We start from the raw sequence: 19485 nt of genomic DNA on the forward strand, positions 1-19485 counted from the left end.
AACTTCCCATTAGTAAGAATTTACTAATCAGCACATCGCTGAGCTTTGCAAAAATACCAGTGCTGCAACATAGCCCTCAATGACCAAAATATTCTTCTTCTACTGAATGATAAACAGCAATAAGTAGGTATACCAGATGTTTGTAATAAAAAATAAGACAATGAACCCATTTATCTGAAAACATCGCTTATTTTTCATCATCAGGTTACGTGGCTACTCTTCTAACACATCTATCTAACAAGTACACCTCGATTTAGAATGAAGTCTTAGGGATTTTGAAGATCTGAGAGGCTATTTACAAAAGTACTGCATTCTTCTCCATGGGAGTCTAGAGGAAAACAAAAATTTATTAACAATAAAGTGAGAACTGTAGCTGCTTCAGAACAGAATAGTGGTTTGGCTAATCGAATTTCAACAGCTGGCTTGGGCACTGCATGGTATGGAAGGGCTGGCAGTTCACATCTGAACCCTTACTTAAGATCCAGTCAAAGGCAACTGATGATACGAGGATGTGAGGAGAAGCGTGAAATTTATTTCTAGATCATTTGACTTATTAGCTCCATGAGCTGTATAAACATAGTTCATGGACCTTTCTTTTGCAAAATACTCAGGGCCCTAAAATCAAAATAATACATGCAAGACACCAGATTTAGAACTGGGAGTGACCCCAGAGATGGTCTGGGCCAGCTCTGGTTTTGGGGATGAGGACATGGAGAAGTTCAGCAATTTGCTTAGAGAGTCACACTGACAGCTCTGTAGGGGGTCCAGAGAGATGGCCTCAGAGAGCCCAAACACCTGGTCAAGCCCTGCCTCTCACCCACACAGTGTGACTAGGACAAGTCATGGCAGCCTCGCTGTCTTGGGTAACTCTCCAGACTTGAGCTGCAAGGTGCCCAACTGCCCTGGGTGGGGAGAGGGAGTGTTCTAGGAGATCTCCATCCCGATGAAATCATAGGTCTGGTGCCCAGCCCTGTCCCACACAGGTAGGATGGGGCAAAGGAGAAGTGGAAGCCAAGGGCTCGGATTTCAAACCCAATACCCTCTCTGCTATTTATAAAGCTTCAAGGGTAGGAACGTGTGCCTACGGAAGATGGGAACTGTGTCTCTAATAACCACTCTTCATTCTGGCAGCGACAACATCTATTTACTGAGTCAGCTTCCTGCTTGCAGCTGGAACTGAATCCACAGCCTGGTAGGTGGCGAGAAAGGAGTAGAGAGAAAGGGACCTAAGCTCCTCTTGCTTCAGCCCTAAATCCATCCCCTTCTGCTCCTGCCCATCCTGTGGGTCTCAGAACAAACTGCCTACTATTCTTGCCACATCCTGGCCCTGGCCCACCCTCCTACAATGAAGGCAGGCAAAGCTTCAAGCTCTTCTCAGGTAGATACCCACCCACGTAGAAAATGCAACCAAATCCCCTGTAAATTAAGCCCATGGCTTCCAAGAATACTGACTGAGTTATTCCGGAGATTTAGAATGGAAATTCAGGCTGAACCTGCCAGTAGTTTCTCCACTGGCAAGAGCAACAGGAATCATCCCAGAGTGGGCTTCCTTCTCCAAGTGAGGAAAGGGTTCTGGAGAGGGTTCAGGGTCCACAAATACACAAGACAGGGTATGTAAGGCAAATAGTCTGAACAACTCAAGGTCAATGGGGGACACTGCTCACAGAGATGGCACAGAGCACTAACATCCCCAAATCTCTTCAACCTCTTCCTCCAGGAAGAACTCCTTGAAGCCTCTGCCAAAGCAGAGGGGGCATAAAGGTGGCAAGCCTGGAAAATGCAGGTCCTGGAGGAATGGCCAGGCGGCCTTAGAGTGGTTATTTGGGACAAGTCTTAGCATGGTCAAAATGGCCATTGCATATGAACCCAGGTCCTTCTTGCCACGGTTTTGCCTGGCTCCCTCTCCCCAGAATGTTAGTTTCAAGGCCACAGACAAGCATAGTGGCCTTGAGAGCAATTTCCAGCAGTGTTTGAAATCAGGGCAACAAAAATAATCCATTGCTACCCTCCTCTCAACTCATGACCAGATGTCTCAATGCCTGGCTTGGCCTTCTGTACAGAATACTACACAGACAGGCTCTTTTCAATTCCACTTAGAGCAAAGGAAGAGAATTATATAGTGGGTTGGAGATGAGAGAAAAGGGGCTGTACTTCACACCTATGTTTCTATTAAGAATGTTTAAATGAAATTCTTATGTCCCACTGAAAACATTAAAAAAAAAATCTACAGTCCCTGAGAGGCCTAACCAAAAGCCCAGGAGGTAGTTTTGGCTATAAGAGGACTCCTGTATTTTTCCACTAATTAAGAGAAAAGGGAATGGAATTCAGTACAAGGGCTGTACTTCAAAGCCCATTCCTGAATTCTACCCAAAACCTGAACTACAAGGGAGAAATGGGGGGGGGGGGTTTGAGGGTGGAGAAAATATTCCAAATATTAGAACCACCATGGTTCTAACATATGGTGTTTATATTTGTCTTAAATGCAAAGAATTTCTGGACAGGAAGCTCCAGAATAGCTAGGCTCTACCACTGAAAACCCCACTTTGGTGGCTGAATTATTAAACATACAGGGACATTTGCTTCTCAGCCAGAGAAAATAGAAAACTGTTTTCACTCCCATTGCCTCATCCCCCACCTTCCCTTCTTCCAAGTCATTTGTACTCGCTGGCAACACTGTCCAAAGTCAGCCTGTTGTGAGGTCACCCCCTCTACAGTGCGCTTCCCACACGTGTGTGTGTGTGTGTGTGTGTGTGTGTGTGTGTGTGTCCACCTCAGTTGAGAGATCCAAACATCTCCCCCACCAGACAGTTCTCCTGGCCGGATGCACACAGGCAGGCCAAACACCCTCCATGGGCACTACGGGTCTTACACGAAGTGTCCAGAAGGGAAAGGCTGAGTTCAGCTGGCCACTGAGTCAGCGGCAGTGCCTCTGCAGCTTTAGATGACACAGTGTCCACTGACAAAGCGAAACTGCAAAGTTGGAAAGTTAGCCAGGAATCCCAGAGTTGTTTCAAGTTTCTCCATGTGGAGTGTGTGCAGAATAAGCAATCTGAACTGTGCTAAAGGCAATCCAAAACCAGTCATACAAACAACAGTTTGGTTTGACTGGGAAGGATAATTAGATGGGACAAGACAGTAGTCTTTAAATAAATGACCACCGTACAAAAGAGGAGCAGGCTTGCTCTGTGGCTTGAAAGAATAATTATTAATGACAGGGAAAGACTTATGTCGAATATAAGGAAGAATTTCCTAATAATTAGAGCTATGCAAAAAATGGAAAGGGTGAACCCTGTGAGACAGTGAGTACCCCCATCAGTAGAAGTATTCAAGCAAAGGCTGAATCACCTGTCTCTTAAGAGTTCAAGGTCACCCAGTACATGATTCTGTCACCCTTTGCCAATGAAGTGGAGAGACTGGCCCAGCTAGTAATGGCCAGTCAGGATCAGAACCCAAACCTTCTGAGCATCAGCCCTACATTCTTGTTTTTGTACTGTAGACCATCTCTGCCAGGGCTAGTGAAGAGGACATAACAGCAGCAGACAAAGGTAGACTAGAGGGCCCAGAAATATATACAGCCTTAGAATTGGACAGGTCATCTAGTCCAAATCGGTCACTTTACAATTGAGCTGAGGCCCAAAAAGGTCACAGCCATCAGAAGACCATAGATTTAGAACTGGACAGGACCTTATGAGGTCATCGAGTTCAACCCCATCAATTTCCAGAGGAAGAGACCGAGTTCAAGGAAGGGACATACCAAGGCCAAGGTCTCAGGTAGTGAAGGGCCGAACTGAGATTTCAACCCGGGGATTCTGGTGACAAATCCTGCACTCTGACTGCCACACCACACCCTACTGAACATTCCCTTCCAAACTCCTAAGGATCATCCTAGAACCCACCCAAATAGGAAATGTTTGGAATTACCATGAGTCACTATTATCACAGCCCAAAACTAGGGCCACGTCAAGGCTCACACCTAAAAAGAGAAAGTCTTCCTATGAAGTTAACAGGAAAGCATGTTAAGTCAGTTTTCAATCAGCCTGCACTGTGATCTCTCTAGAGATATGCCGCTGCTCCCCTATGACACAACAGTGGGCTGTGGACCGCGCCTCGGGGCACGTGCCTCATCTCCACCCCAGCCGCAAGCATCACGCAGGCATGCAAAGGGGCCCCCAGACAGAGCAGATTCCCACACCTCCAGCCCTCCTTCTAAGCAGGCAGCAGAAGCCCGCAGGAACACAAGCCACTGAGTACCGACCTCGTCATAGCGGTACATCAATTTCAGTCCCCGACAGGATTTCTGCTTCTCCACATGGCGTAGTGCACACTCCAGGCAGAAGACGACGTTTTCATTTTCTTGTACAACCTGAAAGGTAGAGGAGTACCAGATCGTGTCGTGAAGTGAAGGAAGGTGCTCTCAGGAGACAGTTCTGAATCTAAGGGCAGTCTCCACTGGACCTGCAGCCACATACCTTATGCAACCCCTACAGAATACTAATGATACCTTTACAATTTAAAAAGTGCCTCTAATTATAATTGTACGGAGTCACCCAAGAAAGTGATGATATGGGCAAGAAAGACATTATCACCTCCACCTGACAGATGAGAACACAGGGTCAAAGAAGTTAAGTAAATTGGTTAAGGTCAGACAATAAGGAAACGGAAGATCTGGGGCCAGAAGTCAGGTCACTACTATCTACTAGTGACTCCCAGGAGAGAGCTCTTCCCACCACTGACGGGCAACATGGGACCACAGATCGTGAACAGTGTTACACCTGGAGTCAGAAAGACCTGGATTCAGAGTGTTCTGTCACTTAGCTGGCTGACCCTTCCAAGTCACAACTTCTTTGAATCTCAGTTTTCCTCATTTGTAAATGGAGAGATCAGAAAGCCTGTAAGGTCCCTATCTGCTCTAAATCTATAATCCTATCATTCATACCACACTGACTTACAGTTTATTCCCTTGTCCACTCCTCCCAACCCCATTCCCAAACCATTTCCCCATCTTAGGAAGGTACAAGATGAATGAGTGCAGAGCGTTCATGTAACATGCAAGGAAAGAAGAATGCTAGCACCAAACCTTCCTAAGAAGTGTAATTGCCAACTTATTGCTTGTTTTCTATCCATGCCCATCATGGCAAGTATTCAGTCAACAAACTGACTACCTATTACATGCAGGGCATTGCAATACGTGCCAAATCATCCTGTAAGCCGGGTTCAATTCTACATAGAAGCTGATGACACCCAGGAGTTATTTTAAACTGGAAAAAAACCAATTTCTTGCATTGTGTGGGGATCATCTCCAAAGGACTGAAACGATGGCCCACAGGTCCTTGGGCATCAACTCCTTTGATGAAATCAATGTAATTTTTATATTTTATCATTTGAGACACAGGTAATCCTGAGAAGACTGGTGACTTTTATCCAGGAAAGTTCACATGCAAGTAGGATTTTTTACAAGACTGCATGTGTATGTTTAAACCCCTCTCTCCTTGGCCCTGCTCTTGTCAGTATTTTAAATTAATAATTTGATATATTAAGGAAATACGTATCATTTTCTAGATGAAAAGGAAGATAACTAATATTTTGAATAGCAACTGGGACTTCCTAAAAGTAACAGGTTAGAAAAATGGGCCAACTATGGTAAGATAAAATTTAATATGGATGAATACAAAACCTTATACTTGGGTTCAAGAGGGAAAAGATCAATGGCATAGACAAAAACTTGTCTAAAAACAGACTATATGAAAAAACAAACAAAACAAAACAAAAATACCTGACTTCTGAGTGGACTACATAAAGCTATAAATCATGCGTTCAAAGCTATGACATAATTATCCCAAAACAATAATGCAATCTGAGGATGTATTATAACAGAGCATGGAGTAGGTGGAAGACCCATCACATTCAGCCCTGATCAGGACACATCTGCAACATCACTTTTAGTTCTGAGCATTACATTTTGGTACATTCAGAGGAAATCATGCCATTTAAGGACTGGTTGACAAACCTGAGGATACCTAACCCTGAAAAGAAAAGGTTTAGAAAAAACACAAACCATCCTCAAAAATTTGAAAGATGGTCATGTGGATCTTTTTTTAAGCCTTTTTTTTTTTTTGGCTAGGATCAACAGACTGAAGTTTCCAAGAGGCAAATTCATGGGTAATCAAGGGCAAAAATTCCAGACAATTAAAAGGTGGCCAAAATTGTATAGGCTGCTTTAGGAAGCAGTAAGTTATCTCAGACTTGAAACAGAAGTCTGATGAACTCCTGTGAATATTTTAGAGGGGATTATTGCTCAGATATGGATCAGCCTAAATGACCATTATGGTTCCTGTCCAGTTCTGAGATTTTAGGAATAAAGCTGCCAGGAACAGAAAGGGTTAGATTCTAGGTATCTAAAAGAAATTATGCCCCTGGCAATGATTTTTAAAATAATCCATTTGTCACACTCACTCATATACAGGCACATACATATTGCATGTGCAATACAGAACCAGACTGAAATGTGATTGGGAAATGTGTAACAAAATTGAAAATAATGTGAATTTATGGCTTTCCAAGTCAATAGATGGTTGGTGGCATCTGTTTCTATTTGCGTTTGACCTAAGTTTTACTCCACAAGATGAGCCATGATATGTCTTTCTACCCTAAAGAGGCTTAGATCAACTGAACCAGAAGGTTAAAGGATATACCCTCATCTACTCCCTGGATATTACAAGTTCATCCCAAAGTCTCATCTGACTCTTCAAAGATAGCTATTTGCCCCAGCTGAATATGGACTGATTAAAAATCACCAGCTTCTCCCATTTTCCTAATGTTTCAGCCAAGAAGTTCTAGAAGAAATGGGAGAATTGAGAGATGTGGAAGGCAAAGCACTTTTCCCTCATCTCTTCAAATGAAGGAATCAATTCCTTACTTAACCAGCCTAAAAAGTTAAAAGGCAAAGAGAGTGATATACTAGAAAGATCATTGGGCTTAGAGGTATAAGCCATGGGTTCAAGTCCACTGTCTCTACTTACTCCTTATTTGCCCTCAGAGGTCACTTACACCTTCTAAATCACAATTTCCTTATCTGTACAATAGGAATGCTAAGTTTTTCAACTACCTACCTCCCAGAGGAAAGAACTTGTTTACTTGTTGTGAAGAAAGCCCTTAGAAGCACTACAAAAATGTGGGCTATCATTATAAATTGAGGCAGAGACAGAATTACCAATCAGGTTTGCTTGGTTGTAAGGAAGCTGATGAACTGGAAATGCAAGCCATTCAAAAAATGGGAGTGTAGCCAAGAAAAAAAGGCTAGTGCTTAAGATATAGACTTGGCGATCATCTGCATGAAATGTTGGCAATATAGGACTAGCTGAGATGCTTGCTAGAGAAAGGACAGTGCTTGTGCATACATACACACGCACATCCCACACACACACACACACACACACACACACACACACACACCCCAAGAGCTGACTCCTTAGCAACACCCTTAAATATGAGAGAAAAAAAAGAAAAGAAACCAGGATGGCAAAGAATAGGGGAACAGAAAAGGAGAAAGTCAGGGGAATATGGCACCAAGGGAAGGAAATTTCAACAAGAGGCAGGCAGTGACAAGTTCTACCAAGATTCAGGAGGATGAGGACAGAACTGGAAAAATGACAGAATCACAAGAGCTAGAGGAGATTGTCATCAGTACCAGCTTCTAAACCAACACAGAAATCCCCTATAACAATGGCCCTAATAGGCCAACATGCACCTGCTGACTGAACATTTACATGAAGGGGAGCTCACCATTTTTGTGACTGATGAAGCAAGGTCACCAGAGAAAAGGAAAAGGTCGCCTTTAAGACCAAAAAGAAGTTGAACAAACTTGTTGACTGGCCACAAAGTTATTAGTAAAGTAGAAGGTAAGGTTATCTATAGCGGAAGAATGAGAGTGATTTAAGGAGAGGATAGATCTAGCTCAGAGCCCCAGAAATATGCAAACTTGAGTCAATGAGAAAGGTACAAAAGGATTGGCAGTTAAGATTCAAAACCATGAAATCTGCAGAGGACACCAGCAGCCCAGAGCTCAGCAGCCAGGGAGAAAAGAAGGCTGGGGATGGCCGTGGCTGGCGTCCTCACCATGGAAAGGTAGCACAGGTGCTGACAGATCTGACACCGCCTCTCTGATGTCTCTAACTGCAGCCACTTTCGAGGCTTTTTCTTCCCATCCGTCACGGAGCTGTTGCTGTCATGGCTGCCATAGCGCGCGGACGAATGAAGACCAGCTTCGAAAAGCTGCCTTCGTTGCCTAAGCTCTGTATCCCTGTCCAAAAACAAGAGAAAGTCACACATCCATTAGCAAGTCCTCATTTAGTCAAGTGGCCTGTCTTTTCCCCCAAGCTTTCCAAGTTACTATGATAAACCTGATTTGCTCTAACACAACATTTAATAAACACATGTACAGATAAGTTAGGTTTTTTTTTTTCCCTTCCTCCTTTTTAACTTCAGATCAATGCTGGGATTTAACAAACTATTTGTAGATTTCATCAGCAAATGTTCGATCGACACCTGTCCAAATCCATTGTCTACCGATCAGCACTAACCAGTTGTGTCTCCCCCTTGAGAGAGAGATAGCGATGCTACATAGTAGGGGAAAAGAGAAAAGGGTTACACAGGAAGCCAAGCAACACAGTCATACTCTCATCCGATTTATTTAACTTTGATGTTCACCCTTTGGATTTATTTAGCCTTAACTGTGCAACTCCAAAGTGAGATCCTTATTCCACTGTGGGATAAAAAAGTTGAGTCAGATCACCACGAGTTGGTATGAGCACAAACCGTGAGGGGTATGTTAATGCCAGGACGAGTCGCCCAGCATTTTGCAGACATACGCATAACCATGAGGTCTGTTCACTTTCCCTAGAATTTCTTCACTTTCTACTGCGCACAATGCTAACCCTTTAATGCCATGCATCTCTCTCCCGTTCTGAAATACCCATCATAAACAAGACCACCAAAGCCTAGTGGTACCAAGGGATTAAGGGCCAACATTCCATTCATTCCTTCATAGAGGATTAACATCTTGGATGCCATCAGGAAATTCTGACTCGTACCACCAAAAAGAAAAAGGAAGGAGAAAAAAAAAATTTTCATCACAATAAAAATCTATAATCACCTTGGGAAAAAATCCCCAAGGCCAACCTTGGTGTTCTAAGAACAGCCTGATGGTTTCAGGAGTCAGGGATTTCACACATGAAGGAATCTTGGCTTTTGGCACACTCTAGGTAGGGTTGGTGTCCTCACACAGCTGGGCTGCAGGAAGGCTGGCCCCACAGCAGCTCACTCGCTTTGGCTCCACTGGCACATTGCTCATCACCCTCTAGCCCCTGCGCCACTCTAAGGGACTCCGGAGGCAAAGGGAGAAGAACCTCACAGCTGGGTTACCTGAGCTCATCCAGAAGGGCGGAGATGGTACTGAGGGTGGGACCATTTTCCTTTTTTGCTTCTGCTGTTGCAATCTGGTACAGTAACTTCTCCATCGAGAATGGCTTGGCTATGTGGCGACGCTTCATTTCCTAAAACAAACAATTGGGTTAATATGGGTCTGTATCGGTTTATGTGGTGTGATTTTTGGAGTTGCAGGGTGGTGTTTTTGGTTGGTGGTTTTTTGTTTTCTTAAAGGAAAAGGGTACTTTAATATGGCAGAAAAGATTTAGGGATAATAGGACTTTTTATTTAAAGTGAATTGGCAGAAATACAAATTAGAAGTGCAACTGGGGTTAATGTAAAGAATTAAAAAGGGATAGATATAATTTTTCAAATGAACATTTCCAGTGGGAAAGAATATGACCTAGAATTAATAGACCAATGCTTTAGTTCTGGTAAAACCACATCACTGCAGAAGCCTACTACTACTCTAAAATATTAAAATATCAAACATGAAAAGGCTTTCCCACAGATTGTTCCCTGAGGATCAATCAATCCATCAATATTTACTAAGTACCTACTATGTGCCAGGCACTGTGCTAAGTGCTGGAGATACAAAATAGGCACAACACAGTTCCTACCCTCAAGGAGCTCACAATCAAATGGGGAAGACAAGAAGCACACAAATATACACAAAGCAAGCCATATACAGGATAAACAGGACATGTTTAACAGAGAGATGGCAATGGAATTAAGAGGGGTTAGGAAAGGCTTCCTGTAAAAGATGGGACTTAAAGGAAGCCAGGAAGGCCACTCTGCAGAGCAGAGGATGGAGAGCGTTTCTAGCCAGAGAAAATGCCTGCAGCAGATCAATGGAGCGTCTTACTGGTGGAACACCGGGAGGCCAGTGTCCCCGGATCAAAAAAGTACATGTTGGGGAGTAGGGTGTAAGAAGGCTGGTAAGGTAAGAGGGGTCTGGCTTATAAAGAGCTTCCAATGCCAAAGACAGCATTTTGTATTTATCTTAGAGATGGATTTGAGTGGCTGTAACATAATCATCATAACACTGTGGTCTCTTCAAACTACACGGTGCTAAGGTTATTCCAAGGATTTAGCCTTAAACCCAGAGAAGCCAGGGTTCTAGAACCCAAAGAATCTTGTTTTCTTTTCTTTTCTTTTTTTTTAACGCACAAAACAATCTTCTTTTGGGAGAATGTTTATTTTGGAGTCTTCCATAGTATGTGAGGGGATATTGACATGCATATAAATACACATATGGAGGGGAAGGAAAATGAGAGGAACAGAAAAGAGAATCTGGTCTTGAGTCCATTGTAAGTGTCATTCTGTACCTTGGCCGTTTCAAAACCCATACTTGTCCACTGGGTGGTAGCAAAGTGCACAGTTTCAGAAACACTGTAGCCACAGCACACTTTGGACACAAAGGAGCCCGGAAAACAGACGACGAACTGGCCGCTTTGCTGTACAGTACGGTGCACCTTGATCCCCTCTTTGCACAGCACCTCTGGGGAGATCTAGGGAGAAGCAAAGAGGAAAGAGGTGAAGATTTCTTCAAGGAGCAAGGGAGAGAGAGAGAGGGAGGAAAAAATGAGAGAAGACATGTAACTCCCTAAAACATTCTCACCAGGCTGGGCTAACAAAGCAAACGTGGGGGCGGGTCTGAGTGAATCTTGTGGGACACTTCTTTAAAATGCTAATGATGACTTTCAACCTCTGACAGGGAGGGGAAAACCAAGATGGCTCAGCAGTGAAATCTACTTCCCAGGAGGTCTTTAAAAATGGATACCTAGCTTATCTCCTTAGGGGGCTAGTGTGGAGAGCAGCCCTTGCTTCTGCCTAGAGGAGAGAGAACAGAGAAGACCTGCAGTCCTTCCAAAGCCTCAATGGGTTACGGTTTAGAGGGGAAATTTTGGTTTCTTATTTTAAACAAACAAATTTTCTCAAAATGCCAACAAGGTTTTACTGCTACAGGCTTAAGGGTGGCAACAAATATCAATCAATCAGCATTATTAAGCAGCTACTATGTGCCAGGCACTGTGCAAAGCACCAGGGACACAAAAAGACCTGCCCTCAAGGAGCTTACAACCTAAAAGGGGAAGACAACATGACAACAAATATATGCAAAGCAAGCTATTTGAGCATAAATAGGAAATAATTAACAAAGGGAAAGTACCAACATGAAGAAGCCATTTCCATTCTACCTGTTAAAGTCTGAACTGTTTGCAAGATTATGTGTTTAATTCAGTTCACCAAAACAAATATAAAGGGATGCTAAAATCTGACTTTCCTTGGACCCCAATTCTCCAAAATCCCACTCACATCCCATGTTGCCCTCCATAATTCTGCTTTGTCTGGGGATCCAAAAGTTTCCTCATATATCCGTTCCACCCAAAGATCTCTGGGACCATACTGGCTCCTGGCCTGGAGAAGTGACGCACCAGTCCCCTTATAGAACCTCACTATGGTTTTTTCCTCACACTAGGTGCGTGACAAAAAAAAAGTGGTTATTCTATACCAGGGCATGAATGAACCTGGCTGGCCCAAGTGGCCTTCTTGCATAGGAGGTAGTAGCTTTAGAAAACAAACTCTTCAGTATCCCCCATCTTAGGAAAAGTACCCCCTCTGAAATCAGGAAGAATGGAAATAAGTTTAGGAATCAAGACTTGCAACAGAAGTTATCAGGAAAAGTAGTAAAAACTCATCATCACCCCCCCTACTTTCTGGAAATGGGCTAAAAGGGAAAATTATCAGTCCCCTGGCACCTTTCTCTATGCCCCCAACCCAGGATTAGTCACTGATCTACCACCTAGCACCTACAGCACGAGTACCTGGGTATGACAGAGAGGAGAACAGAAGAAAAAGGCAGATGGGAATAAAATGCAATTAATGAGGGTGGTCAGAAAACTCAACTCTGAACAGCCTTACTGAAAATGACCAGGTACTTCAACTGGCGAGGTTTGCAAAATAAGAGAAATATGAAACCAAGAACCTTCAATTCCCAAGTTTTCAAAAGGATCCCCTTGACACGAGTCAGTCTTTCGTTTCATGCAATAAGAGAGAAATCCTTCTGCTTGCTTATTTTTCCTTCATCCCAAAGGACACTTTTGTTTTGGACCTCAAGGTTTTAGCACAGTACTGTACTCTTCTTTGTTTTTGAAAAATAAATTTAGAACAAACAAAAACTGTGAATTTAATAAAGACCTAACATCTCCCCCCAGTACTGAAAAAAGGAATGTTTTGTGGGGATAGCACATACCATTACATTACTTTCAAGCATTTCCAGCCCTGGCGTGCCATTGGCTTGCAACAGGGTATGTACCACGTCTTCGAGTTTGTTCTCTTCCTCAGCAGGAATGCAATACCTGAGAGAGAGAGAGACAGACAGACAGACAGACAGACAGACAGACAGAGACACAGAAAGAGAGACAGAGAGAAATAGAGAGAGAGAGAGAGAGAGAGAGAGAGAGAGAGAGAGAGAGAGAGAAAGACTTTACCACAGCATTTAATTGGCATTCCCAAACTTTTGTCCCAAGGCCCAGGCCCATTTATCCTGTGCTGAATGTATAAACAAGAAATTAAAAACAAGTTCTTCTGGAAAGTTGCCTCAAAACACAGGGAGCAGGGGGACTGTTTGGACACAATGCTACAGTCAGATGTATGAGCTGAGCTACACATGATCCACAAAATATAGCATTCGGTAATTCATTCTTGTAGCTCCCAGGCCCATTTCACACAGCAATGCCATAAATTCCCAGAGGACTATCTCAGTGGCTTCCACCAAGCACTCTGCCAAGCCACAACCCCACGAGTGATTCAAATTGCTCATCTTTTATGTATATCTGACCTACACTGCAAGCCAAAAAGCTTTCAAACTCAAAACAGATGTTTAAAAACGCCTATAAATCAGAAACAGACATATCTGTAGGGTTCAAGCAGCCTCTGGTAAACTCTCCAATTGTACCTCCTTCAGTTCTTGGCTAAGGCCCAGGCTCAAAGTTCTATGCTTTGCCTGCAATAGATGAGATCACAAACACTTAAGAGAGGGCAAGTGGTCCAGGAGTGGGGCTGTCATATATGGAAAACTCAAGGTGCCTCACCACCCCATCCAGGATTAACTCCTGGGGCCAACTCCAATTAGATCTCAGAGGAAGTTCTGAAATGCCACAAATAGGAGTTCTTGAAAGATCAGCCTACATAGTTAAGGAATATCTCCGATAGGGTTTTGTCAAAGAGAAGGAAAAGCACAAGTAATTCATATTATCATTATGCTTTCAGATTTTATATTCAAAATAAAAAACACTTTCCACGCAACAACCAACCATAAGATAGACCCTTCATTCAAATTTCTCACACCTCCTTCTATATGATGGAGAAAGGGAAGTCAATACTCATCTATGGTCTCACAGCTTGAAAAGGGCCATTGCTGAGAGACAAGGGCCCTGGTCTCTGAGCTCAGCGGTCTTTCTACAACATTACACTGTATTTCAATTAAGTCACATTTCTATTTTGCTGTAAGTTCTAAAACTCACTTGCTTTCTCTAAAACTCTTCAAGTTGGGTAGTAAAAGGAATAAGAGTGTTGTCAGAGAGAATGAGATGCAGTTCCAGGGAAAAGTAGCAAACAAAAACTAATGAGAAGGCTCTGTAGGAGACACACTTTTCTGGCTAAAAGAAAAAGGAACAAGACTGTGAACTCTCAAAGTGTGAGAGGAAAAAAAACCCACACTTCCTACTGCACACAGGACCTCTATGCAACTCAAAAAATTAAAAGTATATGTAAAGCGCTTTGTGTATAGGCCAAGTCTACAACAGAGGTGTCAAACTGAAATAGAAACAGACCTCTGGGGGCCCCTATTGACTTAGAAAACCACAAATTAACATTACCTATGTTGTATTTTAAAATTTTTTGTATTTTTATTTATATATATTTTATATTTATATATTATTTATATTATAAAATTTACTTAAATTTTTTGTATTTTTAAAAATTCTCAATTATATTTGGCCTGTTTGAAACCTCCGGTCTACACTTATGTCCTCACAAGCAAGAGACCAATAATCTATTTAGGGAAAAACGGAAGAGACATTAAAAGTAACTATAAACAATATGACTGTGCCAAATTGGTGATGGACACAATGAAGACTACAAGAGTTTAGAGGAAAGAAGATCGCTATGGCTACTGGGGTTGAGAAAGGCTAAATGGGGGCCTTGAAGGAAGGAACTTCAGGTATAAATAGCATATCCAGAAGTGCAGAGATAATAACATCATCATCATGATTATAACAGCATTTTATAGCACTTCCAGGTTTGCAAAGTACTTTACAAGTATCTCATTTGATTCTCACAAAAACCTTGGGAGCTGGGTGCTACTATTATCATCCCCATTTTATAGATAAAGGAAACTGAGGCAGGCAAAAGTTAAATGATTTCCCCAAAGTCACAAAGCTACTAAGTGTCTGAGGCCTAATGTGAGCTCAGGTCTTCCTGATTCCACAATCCAGCACCTTATCTACTGCGCCACCTCAACAGAATGCTCGTGGTATATTAAGGTAACAAGTAACAACACAGAGGTTTTCTATATGGCAGTAATGAGAGAAAATGCTGGAGAGTCAGACTGCAGAGGGCCTTGAATGCTGAGTTATACTTCAGTTACGAAGCTGTGAAACTTCACAGAACAAAGTTACTGACCAAAAAAACAGAAACACACCATTCTGAATTCACTCCATTAAGCCAGGGAGAGATGCAGAGAGGTGTCACCAGAATAAGCCTTGTGCTCACAATTCACTCTTTGTACACAGATGCCCATTCTGTTTATGAAGATGAAGTGCTCTGTCCAGGAACCAGTCTCTAAATTGTTGTAAATCACCAATATAACACTTTTTGCTTTGCAAATTTTGAACACAACAAAAATAACCAAAACAAAAACCTCAAAACTTTCTAATGCTTTGTTTTGAAAGAATGGAAACTCCCCCCCCACCCCCAAAGGCAGAGGGCAGAGGTAAAAGAGTGAACTTGAATAAGGAATGTTAATAAGCCTCAAATAAAAACATCACCACACCCAGAGGGCATCAGCAGGAACACGCTGATGAGCCTTGGGGTACAAAGATCTATTTGCATTGGCTCCCAATGGGGAAAGGAGCACGGCACCAACACAGGAAAGGAACCTGCTGTCTACTTTGACAGTGGCTGTGCTTTTAGATAGTGGACTAAGCCGAAGCAAATGGAACTGCTGCTGGGCCCGCCAGGAACGCGGCCCTCGTCAGAAAGTCAATTTCTTTTCTCCCCAGGTCCCTTTAAGGACACTCCAACAGCTTCTTTTGAGATTCAAGGAAGAAAATGTGTAATGCTTATACTAAGTTTTGGATTCTCTCTCTTCTTTCAACCCACTGGACAGGCCTTTTTGACAGATTCCAAGTTTTAAAAGGGCCATGTGGCAACCTGCTGACCTGAGCCATTCTTAGGTGCTTGTGATGACATCATTATTCATAAGGGTCATATTCAGTTTCAGTTGCTGAGTGAAGAGAGTATACAGTTCGTGCTTAAACTTTTTTTTTAAATGTTATTTTAACTCCAACATTTTCTGTTACTGATTTGTGATTTAAAAACCATGTTTCTAACCAAAATCATATGTTTAAAGCAAAACCACACACCATAAAATACTCTGATCACATCTTTTTTTCCTCCTTTCTCAGTTCTAGAAGGCCAAACGGCTGTTCTATACTGTCTTCTGAAATGTCCCTGCTCCCATGCCATCTGACTCTATACTGATTCAACCTCATAAGGAAAAGACACTTAAGTAGAACAATGGCCCTCCAATGTCCCAGGGATGTCACAAAGAAAGGACCACACTTAAAGTCTCCTAAATGAAGGAGCATCTTGAAACACCATTTACCCAACTAGTCAGAACTCTAGCTGGTCACCCTGGTCATTCTCTACTCTGCCATCCCCAACCTGGTCCTCTAAATCAGATTCAATGGAAAAATCTGGCAGCCTACACTTACCATCTAAGGACATACCAAAGAAAGTTCAATACCATGTCCCTTAGTGACTGATAAAGACCAAAGAGAATTATTAAAACAATAACAACAAAACAAACCATAGGTATTTCATGTGAGCTCTCTTAAATCATCATCCATATATGTAAGGTACTGCTTACTGTAACTTGCAACCTACAAAGTAAAATTTAAAATGATTTCCCAGAGACATTAGCTCCTTGGAAGATTACTTTTAGTTTTATTTGTTTGTTTTTAAAGACTGTTCAATCAGCCCATTAAGATAACATAGTTCCTGTGGAATAATGTGTAGACTGGTCAACTGTAAGAATACAAGACGGCACACAGCATGTGCATATATTAAAAACATCTCTCTGCAATGATTTTCCATCTGCCACTGATGAACAAACACACAAGCAAAAGCCCAAACCTCCTCATTAGTATTCATCGTGGCAGACCCTGAACGATGGCAGTAGCCAGTGACAGAGACACGGAACGTGCAACCACACAAACATCTAGGTAGGCTGGTGGAGCAATGCTGGAAACACACTCACCTCTTCTGAGTAAGCAGCAGAGATTCCCCAAGACCAAAAATTAAGTAAACTCTGTGCAATCACTGTTATCAGGGTTACAAAGAACTGGGCTCTTAAAATCCATGCTGAAAAATAGCTACTAACCTATTTCTACAAGACAGCAACCATCCAGTGGGTAAGGAGAGTACCAATAGCCTGGAGAGTGTGTTTTCATACTTTATGCTGTGGCACCATTAAAGACATAGGAAACTTTGCTACTACTGAAATACAGCTCATCTGGGGATTGTTTGACCTGCAGACCTTTTAAGACCTTAAAAGCAGATCTTTGAAGACCAAGCAGCACAAAGAAAAGGGAGGGACACAATCAGAAGGTCTTAACCTAGGCTCACCCATCTACTCCAACCAAATAAACAGAGAACTCATCTCTATGGTTCTAATGGAGATTTATAATAAGATACAAAAATCTATCCCAACCAGGATACAGCTGGCCCCCAAAACTTCAGCTCAGCTACCTGATGAGGTGTCAGAATACTGCTGGGAGACCATAGATACAATACGAAGAATCAAACCTAAAGTAAGGTAGAGATCTACTCACTAGGAACCCTTCTGCATAGATGAACCTGCATATCAGACACTTCGGAGGGTAAGATGTGCTATGCTGCCCAGAGCCCACAGAACGCTACAGAAAAAAAGAGGAGGCAGGGGCCAGGTATACTCACCAAATACAATCAGCACCAGTGTGTAAGTAGTCAATGTATGGAAGGTGATTTTGGTCTCGAGACCAGCATGAGGTAGAAAAGACCATGCCAATATTTAGCCAGGGAATTGTCACTCCTAAAACATAAGGGTTGGAAATAAATTTTTATATGAATTGTCATAAAATTTCGCAGTGAGTTGGGGGGAATACTGGGACAAAACACTGTACGCTGTCAGACAAGGTTTCTTGCTGCAACAGGACTCTCCCCGCTTTGCTTTGCCACGAGAGAGGGTGGGAAGTGACTTAGATATAGACAAAAGACATTCAAAAAACATCATTTAGAAGAGGAAATGTGTCATGGTAACAAACAAGTAACATTATTCTTCTGAGAGAAAGAAAAGAAAAAGTATGGGCAAGGAAGGAGGGGGGGAATCAGTCAGAAAAACTACTTTTTTATGAAGTAGAGAAATTATATATATACACGTGTGTGTGTGTGTGTGTGTGTGTGTGTGTAAAAAAGAGAACACACCATCTTGGTTTCATCTTAAAATATCTATTTCAATTTTTAAAGCAAAGGTTCTCAACTTTTTTTTTTAATGAATCCTTGGGCAGTCTGGTAAAGCCAATGGACTCCTCAATTTTTTTTAATGCAAAAAATAAAATGCATAGGATTACAATCAAATACAATCATCAAGGAAAAAAGGTTTTGAGGGGTTTTTTTTAAGTTCACAGATACACCCCCATCTCCCACTCACTCCAATCCCTGATTTAAAAAAATCCCTGCTTTAAAGTATTTCCCAACCTCCATTTCTCCAGAGTTCTAGAATTTCAGGATTTGATAAACAATTTCAGGTACAAGCTCCTATCCATACCTCATGCTTCATTAGTTTATACATTTTCATCAAATCCCTCCTCCTTCCCCAGTTGTCAGTAGAATCTGTGGCAATACTCTTAAGGTCGGCTCTCCAAATGTTATCCCTCTATCCCCTTAATAATTTATTTAGATCGACCTTTGGATAGAATTCTCTCAGTTGTGGGAACACTTCATTGTGGAAGCACAGCTGTCCTCCACGTCAAGCTGGGAGAGCCTCCTGGAGCTGCCCCGATGGCGGAAACAGCCCAAACAACATCAAGAAAGGAATCTAGCTTACCAGGAACAGCACCAAGGTGACGCAGGATGGATCCTGTATTATTAGGAAGGACTGTCAGATTCCACCCATGCCTGTCCAAGGAAATCACAGAGATCAAATCAAATGTGTATACCAGGGTTTTTACAGAAAACTAAAAGCTCCAGGCCGTCCAGCCTCCTTGTAGGCCAGTCACTTCAAAAGCACTAATTGGCAACATAACAGAGAAAAGGGTTTGGACTCAAGAAGACAGAACATCTCAGTTTTTTGTATTTGCCAATAATTCAACTCACTAGGATTTATGTGCTACACACCCTAGATAGGTTATCTGTGATGGCAGAAACCCACTTCCATGAAGTCACCAGTCCTTCCCATATTTGTTTATGTGCAAGGCACCATATCCAGGTGCTGGGGACACAAAGACAAGGAAAATGCATGTCCTACTCTCAAGGAGCTTACGCAAACTCTACTAGAGCATGAGAGAAGTGGTTGCCTTGGGACAAGCTTCAGGATGCAGAACAGTCTTAGAATTTCATCAGAATAACACAGTAAGAAAACGTAAATTCACCTTGAAAATGGTTCTGATTTCCCCACTGGGAATCCACTGCCATGCGTGTTGGTATCCACTTTCCCACAGTGCACTGCTACATGGCATTCTTTTTGTTCCACTAACTTCCAGTACTCTTGCTGCAAGCAAAAACAGAAACAGAGGAAAG

At 42.4% G+C, this 19485-nt stretch overlaps 1 protein-coding gene across 1 annotated transcript in view; it reads right to left on the reverse strand.

Moving 5' to 3' along the window:
• JARID2 (jumonji and AT-rich interaction domain containing 2) overlaps positions 1–19485 on the reverse strand; it is a 308221-nt gene that overhangs the window by 9573 nt on the left and 279163 nt on the right. The window contains 8 exon segments of the mRNA XM_027876570.1: positions 4256–4363; positions 8116–8299; positions 9421–9551; positions 10752–10934; positions 12677–12782; positions 17665–17779; positions 18794–18864; positions 19338–19456. Of these exon segments, the coding sequence (XP_027732371.1) occupies positions 4256–4363; positions 8116–8299; positions 9421–9551; positions 10752–10934; positions 12677–12782; positions 17665–17779; positions 18794–18864; positions 19338–19456 (1017 nt within the window).

Source organism: Vombatus ursinus, unplaced genomic scaffold, assembly GCF_900497805.2.
Source record: "Vombatus ursinus unplaced genomic scaffold, bare-nosed wombat genome assembly UNPS02000577.1, whole genome shotgun sequence".
In the NCBI taxonomy this organism is placed as follows: domain Eukaryota; kingdom Metazoa; phylum Chordata; class Mammalia; order Diprotodontia; family Vombatidae; genus Vombatus; species Vombatus ursinus.